Raw genomic sequence first — 9,807 nt, 5'->3', positions numbered from 1 at the left:
TCCCACTTTTTTTAATTCTCAAAAAACTACAATAGAAAAATCTTACACGGGATATTTTCTTTTGGTCATTCTTACACGAGATATCTGAATATTATATCTTCAACCAGAAAAGTGTGGACGAGATAAAGTAATTTAGAATCTTTTATGTTGGAATTACTTCATTCTTTTGGTTTAGACTAAATTTATACTTAAAATTTTCAAAATCTAGCTGAGTTTTCCTAAATTCATTTGTCCAAAAATAAAACTCTTTCACCCACATTGTTGAGTCTAGTGAAAAAAGCTTCCATTACTCCTAACTCTAACAAGATTGCTTGTAATAAAAAATTATATTTGCATAGTTAAAGAAATAATAAAACCCTTTCATTTAAACCACACTCAAAATGATAATTTCATTAAAAAGTAGGCCATATAATAGCGTTGAAGAAAATGACACTTGAACAAGTTCAAATCATAATATGGGCCTTTTTTCTTCGGACAACAGGAATCATCATATGGACTTTTATTATATGCTATATGTTTCAACTAATAATTCAAGTGGTTGTAATTTGATCTAATTAAGATAAGATTTTTTTGCCAACAAGACAAAAAATTGTTTTGATTGGAAATTGATAATGTTCATTTTTAAAGTATTAACTAACCCTTTTATTTAAAATACTATTTTAATTTAAAAATAAAATTTAAAAATTGACATTTTGAGCCGATTTAACCACCAATTTTCTTGGTTTTTAGTCTCTCTCTCTCTCTCTCTCTCTTAAAGAACGGTTTGCCCCATTTTCCAAATCATACCAATAACCAGTCCAACTACTCTTGTTGAGTATAAATGTAAATACGACATATCCAAGATTGAAGATTATAATGAATATTGGAGTTGCTTCTAAATCCTGAAGCGTATACAGTGGGGTCCTTGTTCATGAAAAATTCAAAACCAAAATTGCAAGCAATCTGGTTTCAAAGCGTCGGTCAAATCACATCAATGAAAGTTCCTATGGAGGATAAATATATATAGACATACACTCCTTCTATTGTTATATATAAGCCACCTTCTAGTAATAATTGATTGACTTTTTCATAAGCTATTAATTTACATAAAAAGATGCATTTTTTATTACTTTTTTTCAATTTTTTTATTTCGATATTTTCTACTAATAGAATAAAATGTTACATGTAAGAAGGAAAACATGTTTTTAAAGATGATGCATTTATTAAAGGTAAAATATTTTTTTATTTTCTAAATGATATCAATAATTTAATTTAACTATTTATTCTTGATTTTGATAAAGTGTTTAAAAGTGATTTACACACAAGATATGAAAGAATATATAGTTTGCACAACAAGCCAGGAGGCTTATCTGCATTGATTAGAGAGGTTACGTTGTTTGATTTTCTGCTATGCCCCTTTAAAATGGCTATCAACATGCCCGAGCTTCTAGACGTTACACGTCGTCATTAGTCTAATCACCAAGACAAATCAAGATTAACAGTGAAAAACTCTCGATTCAATGGTTCTTCTACTTTAGACACTGATATAATTAATGGTGTTTTTTGGATGTAAGCAACAAGTTGCTTTGCTTTGTCGCCTCCACAAGGCGTTCAGTGAATTGACTTTTCACGTCACTGTTCGACTGTTAAGATAGATGCTAATGTTTGATACTTTCATCATGATCAATCTCTCACCTTTTATTTTGGTAGGTATAATTTGACCACCACTTGCAAAACGGAAAACGACGGTGTTGGTGTCATATATTTTTTTTAATTATTACAAAAAAATATAGATGAGTTAGGTTTTGGGTGTTCATTAGAAAAATTGAACCTATCAACAAGTTCCTCACACTGGTAGCGAAACTTGATCTCATGATTTTTCATGTTATGAATCAAATTCTTACCGGTTGAATCAATATTTGCTAGTTAATGGTCGGCATGGCTGATCAAGAATTTTTTTTCTGGGGGAGATAAAAACATTGGTTATCCATCTATCTTTACTGGACCTCTGTTGATCCACACTCAGATGGGCACAAGCCCAATGTTTCGTGGACCAACGATGTGTTTGCATTGTTGGCCCAAAAATTTATATAGTCATGAGCCAGCATCAGTATCGGCAGGTACACTAGCACACACATCGTGGGATGATTCTTTAGGTGATCTGGATCATAGCCCTATGCGAATTTGGATTTTTCATCATCCTTTCTCTCAACTTTTTTTATCCTCATCCCACCCTTACATTTAAATTAAAAATTCAATGGTTGAGATTTAATCAAATCAATTAATTTATTTTAATTATAATCTATAATTATTTTATAGTTGTAAACTGCTTAGATCAGATTTTAACAGTTTAGACCTGTTTATCTATTTGTTTGTTTTTTTATTACAGTAGTTTTATAAAACATTAAATCTTAATCATTTAATTTTTAAATCAAGGGTGAGGATGGGACGAGGAGAAGAAAATGAGAGGATCCAAATCCACCATCTGCTCACCTTAAAATTGAATATTCTAATTTTTTTTTCGTTAGTGCAGTGAGGTTTTTTTGTGATGTACAGATACTGAGTTGCATATACGTCAATAATTTTATTTTAAAAATATTGCATTCATATATATATATATATATATATTAAATCATACAAATATTGAAAATATAATTTTAATTCAAAAAATATCCAAACTAGCATCTATATGTTGTCCTTTATAGTAATACCAAACAAAACATGATAATCGTTAATTGTACTTTTATTCCACCTCTATTTAATTGGCTACCATATTATCTTTGCTAATATTTATATTTCCCTACGTAGGGTTTATATGCCAAAAATATTATTCCTACCTTTTTTTAATTTAAAAAATATAATTTTTATCTTTTTATTATATCTAAACTTTATTTTTAATGAAAATATAATATTTGACTTTAAAAGCAAGCCACAAAAATATAAGAGGAACAAACAAAAATTAATATCACAATATTTAACAAAATTTAATTTTTTAAAAATAATTTTAAAATATCAGCTTTAAAGTACCAATTCACAATTAAAAAATATCATATATATATATATATTAAAAATTATTTTTTAAAATTAAAAATAATATTTCAATATTTTACTGATACAAATAAAAAAGGATTGATGAATATCAGAATTGCAAATGATATCAATGCAAATACGTGAAGATATGTGAGACAAATTGAAATATCACAGCCAAGAGAAAACAAAACAACCCAAACGCCGGCCTGGTAAATAACCAAGCTGATATCAATGATCATTGATTTTATTCTATTTAAAATTTATTTTGGACTTAATATTTATCTTTTAATGGGCAAATAAATCCTACCTTCTCAAAAGGACCTCGCCTAGTTAGGATCCTCCGATAATCATTACTTCCCAACCACAAACCACTGCTGGTAATACATACATACATATACACATACATACATGCATGCATATAATAAAAAAAAAAAACAAGTGGGTTAAGTTGTGAAAATTCCAGCTCACCAGGAAAGTTAACCGTTCAAATTTGTGGCTGCCAACTTGCAACGCATCATGGCCAACATGCATCTTGTAGGCTAGCTTGTTTTTCCAGCTTTAGGTAGTCACAATTGGTTTGGATTTGATGCTCATAGTCGAGAAGAAATATTAGAGATTTACTATTAATTTGAAAGATTTAAATTTAATTTTGTAAATATGTTTTTAAAAATGACAAGTTCATTTTTTTAAAAAAGGTGAACATTATAAAGTTATTTATATTTTATATTTAACAATTATTAAAGTAAAAAATATAAAAAGATTAAATATTAATTATATAATTTTAATATTAGCAGTCCACACGTGAGTGACCTTTTAAATAAAGGTTGCGATAATAAGATCATGATTGATGTCATAGGATAAGAATAAAGTCAATAATTCAAGTTAAATTCAATAGGCTAATCTAAATAAATCTAAAAATATTTAAGACCAGCAAGATAATAAGTTTTTATTGTGCAGGCAAATTCGGGCTAACTTAAATAGGCACAAAAATCCAAATACAAAAAACTATATTTTTTAAAAAAATTTAAGTTTTAAGTCATTTTATACTAAAATACTATATATTTGATTTCATTATTATAAATATTTTTTAAAAAATTAAGAATATCTATTTTATCATATTTTTTATTATTTTTCATCTATAAAATACTTCAAAATAATATTTAAAATATATTTTAATATTCATTTTTAGATTTTAAGACCCATATAAAATTTGAGTCCTATCATTGTTGAGGTATCCAAAAAATATATTCTATATTTTTTATAAAATAAAAATAATTAGTTTTAAAGTAAAAAAATAAAATTAAAAGCAATTAAAAAAAATATGGGTATTCAATTCGCTTGAAGCCTAAATGAATTCAGATCAAACTTAGTCATTTGGGCCTTTTGAGAAGTCTTAACTCGCCTCGCCTTTATACTTCAATATTATTAAGGTTTTCAAGTCTACTTTCTGGGCTACATTTAGATAACTCTGTTGTAATTGCTTGATGTACCGAAAATAATGACAATGAGATCCTGTCGAAAGGGGAAAAAAAAAAACCAAGTCATTCATAATCAAAATATCCTTCAGTTTATGGAGGTTCTATAATAATAGATACTCATGATGAATAAATCAATCCATATATTTATTAATTTTTCAATGACATAATTAAAAGTGACTATTTAGTCGTGATTTTGTAAACAAATGATTTGGGACCCTATTAGATTATCTACAATATTGACTTTCCTGCAATAATAATTGTAGGCAATTGTTGTCAAGGAAATGTCAAATAATTTTAGGCAACCATGTTACATGCACTTAACTCGGGATCATGTTGTGTGCATTAAGATCTATTGCCTATTATAAATGAATGTTTTAAAATTCATGAGTCATCATCACTTTACTTAAAGAAACACAGAACTTTTTAATATAATTATACCGTAAATGCTAAACAAGGATACCTATATTTTGACACATTTATTCTCGACGAATTCTACATATAAAATGACAGATCCCAAAAAACCCAACAAGGGAAAAATAGATTTAAAAAAAAAAAAACCCCCACAATGGATGGACCTGTGACCAAATTAGCAACCACCAATTGCCATGAAGTGATTAAAATTAATTAGTAAAATCCCAACAAGAAACCCAAGCTAACTAGAGTTTTCGATGAAGGATTAAGGTCGCTGCCAGTATTAAATTCCCACCAACCTCTTAATAAATATAAACATGCGAGTACAGCGCAAGCTTAAACAAACAGTGCAACAAGGAAAGAAACCTCATATAAAGCAACCTTTTAGTCCGATCACTACAATTAGCAAATAAAATTACAACTTGCTCAACTTGAGTGGACCCATCTCCTTTGCCCTGGCCCTCAATATATGCTTCTGAATCTTCCCAGTGGCTGTCTTTGGTAATGGTCCAAAGAACACTGATTTGGGAATCCAATAAGCAGGCATCTTTTCTCTACAGAACTTCATTATATCTTCAGCAAGACGCTGCTCATTGGAACTATCCACGTCCGGCTTTAATGTCACGAACGCGCAAGGAGACTCGCCCCATTTCTCATCTGGCCTTGCCACCACTGAAGCCTCAAGTATTGCAGGGTGAGAGTACAGAGTATTCTCAATTTCAACACTACTGATATTTTCAGCCCCGGAGATGATGATATCCTTTGACCTGTCTTTGATTTCTATGTATCCATCAGGGTGCTTCACAGCAAGATCCCCCGAGTGAAACCATCCGTTAGCAAAGGTTTCTTCGTTGGCTTTCGGGTTCTTCAAGTAGCCTTTCATCACAGCATTACCTCTCATCATAATCTCTCCTATGGTAGTTCCATTAGCAGGAACAGGTTGCATCGTTTTCGGGTTTATAACATCAAGACCTTCCAAAGCTATGTAGCGAACGCCTTGCCTTGCATGGAGCCGGGCTTGTGTTTCGGGGGGAAGCGATTCCCACTCCGGCTTCCAGACACATACTGTGGAGGGGCCGTAGGTTTCTGAGAGACCATAAGTGTGAGTGACACGAAATCCTCGCTGTGCCATGGCAGAAAGAACAGAAGGAGGAGGAGCAGCCCCTGCTGTATTCACATTCACAACATGGGGAAGAGGAAGAATGGTTTCCTCAGGTCGGGCATTAACTATTGAGTTGAGTACCACTGGTGCTGCACAAAAATGCGTCACTTTATACTTGGCAATGGCTTCATATACTGCCCTTGCTGTAACCTGTAAATTAAAGTATCCATTAATTAACAAGAGAATCATACATAGAGACTTTTGCTTCTCATAGCAATCAAAGAACTGGTCACTTGAAATATAACAAAAGATTACATCTACCATGCTTTGCAATGAGTATACTATCCAGGAGTAATGCAGCTCGAGGCAAAATATTAAGGTCAATATAAAGTTCAACAAGGCATGTCCGGCATATCACACAATAAGGATAACAAGTCAACAATAATTTGTTCAGTCTCTCAACGAAATGCAGAACAAGAACAAATCCATTGATTTACCTGGCGAAGGCATATATTTGTCCCGCAGAGAGCAGCAAGTGTCCAAGCGTAGCACCAACCATTGCAATGAAACATGGGTAGAGTCCATAGATAAATAGCTCCTTCATTCATTCCCCAAATGAGAGCTCCACTTAGAGACATGAGATATGCCCCTCGGTGATGTAATACCACACCCTTAGGACTAGCAGTAGTTCCAGATGTATAACCCAAAGCAATGCTCTGCCACTCATCCTCTGGAGGTTTCCAAGCATATTCAGGGTCACCACTTTCTAGAAATTTCTCATAGTCGATAGCTCCTTTGGCCAAACCATACCTGAATGCCTTGGGATCACAATTTTCATCACCAATGACTATTAAAATTGGAGGCTTAAAATTTTTGCTTTTCTCAGACCAGATTTTCAAAGCTTCCTCTGCCAAGGAAAAGAACTCTTGATCAACCATTACAACTGCTGCAGCTGAATGACCTAGAAGAAAAGCTATTGTTGATGCATTTAGTCGAATGTTAACAGGATTCAGTACAGCTCCTGCCATGGGAATTCCAAAGTGAGCTTCATAGAGGGCAGGAATGTTGGGTGCTATAACTGCTACCTGTTGGGAGGAAAAGAAAATTACATTAATTCTGAACACACTCTAGTACAACATGACAGGGTACCAAGACCATCGTATTGAAAGTTAACACAGGTAAACAGACTAGAAAGAAGCCCCAAAGGATTTGAACAAGATCTTTTCACTAAATTGTGAAGTAACAGGTCCCCAAGTACAACTGCAAATTTTTCCACGCATAAATTACTTCATGGGAGTCATTTTATTCAGAAACTGACGTGCCTGAAGGCGATCGATTGCTAAATGGTAGTGATTTTATTGTTACTCACCAAACAGTGGAAGAATTCTTATATCTGCCTTTATACTTTCTCCTCCCTTTGAGAATCTAATTTCTTCTTTTGTTATGAAATAAAATTGAAAAGTCATAGCATACGTGGGACAAAACTTATCGATTATCGATGTTACTTTAATAGTTTTTTTTTCCCCTTTATTTGTCAGATGACATGGTACCAAGGAATTTTACAAAATTACGTAACATAAACTTAAGTCAGCGAAAACCAAGTCTTGCTTACTTTAATTTAGCTCGATAAGGATTTGGCGGTCTTATCCAAAGAAAACACTAGATTAGATTCCATTAGGCATTAACGACCCACGAAGAACTTTGGAATGAACAATCAAATTGAAAAGCAACAACGAAGCCATTCATTGTCAGTCAAATGATAAAATCACCAAGAAGTCGTAGCAAAGGAGATATATGAATAGATATATGAATGAAGAAAGGAATTTGTATTCGGCGATTTGTCTCTAGTCGAATCCATTAGGGACGGAAAAAAAAAAAAAAAACAAGAACTCCAGTCAGATTCTTTCAAAGGTTTAAGGGAAAAAAGTTTATATGGCAACAGATAATATGGTATATTCAAAAGCTTCTTTAAGGCCTAAAAGGGAAGAAATTTATATGGCGTATTAAAAATTGAAAGCATCTTAAATTTTCCCACCAACAAATACAAACCTCACCCAAAAAAAAAAAAAAAAAATTCTTAAATTTACAAACAACAAATACTCTCAGCATTAAAAATCATAAATCATAATACACGTGCCCAAAAAAAAATCATAATATACTAGACCCGGATGGACTGTTACCCGAAAAAGAAAAATGTTGGGTACAACCTTTCGGCCTGTTCTGACTGGCCCGCTTTAACCTGGGTGGACCTTGAAAACTTGGAGAAAAACGCAAAACTCAAGACCGTTTTGACCAATTTATATTACATATACATATACATATACATATACATATATACATATACATACATATATTATTTTTTATTTAATTATTTTTTTTACTACCGGCTAATTGGCTAAACCGGTGAGAGCTGTGCCAGTCCGGCTTATGAGCATCAATTCACAACTCTTCCCCATAAAACTAAACTGATCTTTCCTCCCGCAGAAAAAAAAAAAAAAATCAAATAAAATCAACAAGCAACAAATAAGCTCCATATTTCTGCCAGTAAGTCCTAGACTAAGCAATTTTAAACACACTCGCTTAAAATTCAAAAATGTCCCCAGAACAAAAATCCAAATAAATTAATTTCGACAAAAAAAAATAATATTTAATATATATGTGATTAAAAAGAGCAATTATTTTTTAAAAAAAATAAATAAATTGGAATTTTAATTTTTTAATAATATTATATAAAAAAATTCATTTTGTAGAAACAGGAAGAGAATAGAGAATAAAGAGGGATCAAAGGATGGAGCGAAAGAAGTGGACTTTGGGGTGATCGAATCTGCCGCAGCAAACATACCACGACACTGGGGCTAGCCTACTGCCATAGAGCCACATGATCATACTTCAGCCTACAAAATTTATATCTATACTTGTATAATGATTAATGAAAGAGAAATTGTATCCACAAAGTCAATGAATCATTTACTCAAAAAAACGAAGTAAGCTAATTCAGATAAACGTCCAAGCTTCCATCGGTTGCTGCTGTAATAAAATCACAAAAAAGGACACTAACGGTGAAAGAGAGGTACCGTGGAGCCGACACCGATGGAACGCAGAGAAAGAGCAGAGGCCAATCGGCGGCAACGCTGGTACGTCTGAAGCCAGGTGTAGTGGCGGGATCCATGGACCACCGATCTTCTGGCGGGATGCACCTGAGCTGCTCTTTCTAGAAACCACAACGGCGTCAAAGCGGTGTAGTTCGCCGCGTTCTTTGGCAGATCGTCGATGTCGCGCCCCACCATCGTCTACTGCTGCTGCTTCTCCTCTCTCTCTCTCTCTCTGTGTCTGTCTGTCTGTGAATTTCTGTTTTGCCTCACGCTGCGACTGAGCTCGATGAATGTGAGAGCGCCAGTGCGAATATATAGCAGGCCTCGGATAACTTGTACGCTGATCCAACGGCTGTTAATGCCTGACGAAGCAAAATTCCCTTTCATTTTCATTTTTTTTCCTGTGTTCCGAATTTGGCGTCATTATCTTCCTCGGTGTGTCAGCCGTTAGTGTTGATCATTTTAAAATTTTAGAAATGTAAACTAAATTGGACCTTAACTTGATCAAGTCTAGCCATCGAGGCTCTTGGTACATTGCACTAAATGTGAAAAATAAAATGCATTGTCACTAATCTCATTCTCCTATAAATACTTTTTTCTCGAAATATGAAGAATGAGGACTTGTTTGTTTTATATTTTTAAAAATAAAAATATTTAAAAATTCATTTGGATAAATATTTTTATTTAATTATTTTCATTTTTTGTTTTTAAAAAT

At 32.8% G+C, this 9,807-nt stretch overlaps 1 protein-coding gene across 1 annotated transcript; it reads right to left on the bottom strand.

The window, feature by feature from the left end:
- Positions 1-5,179: 5,179 nt before the first annotated feature.
- LOC129309745 (acetate--CoA ligase CCL3-like) lies at positions 5,180-9,380 on the bottom strand. Its single transcript, XM_054951439.1, has 3 exons — positions 9,075-9,380; positions 6,498-7,085; positions 5,180-6,210 (listed from the first exon to the last, which is right to left on the bottom strand). Exons 1-3 carry the CDS (start codon positions 9,285-9,287, stop codon positions 5,314-5,316), a joined length of 1,698 nt encoding a protein of 565 aa, XP_054807414.1. The 5' UTR covers positions 9,288-9,380; the 3' UTR covers positions 5,180-5,313.
- Between the last annotated feature and the right edge of the window lie 427 nt (positions 9,381-9,807).

The sequence above is a fragment of the Prosopis cineraria genome, unplaced genomic scaffold (genome assembly GCF_029017545.1).
Source record: "Prosopis cineraria cultivar Desert tree isolate PC_DT_omini unplaced genomic scaffold, ASM2901754v1 PC4, whole genome shotgun sequence".
Lineage (NCBI taxonomy): Eukaryota > Viridiplantae > Streptophyta > Magnoliopsida > Fabales > Fabaceae > Prosopis > Prosopis cineraria.
This window is presented reverse-complemented; position numbering and strand designations above follow the sequence as displayed.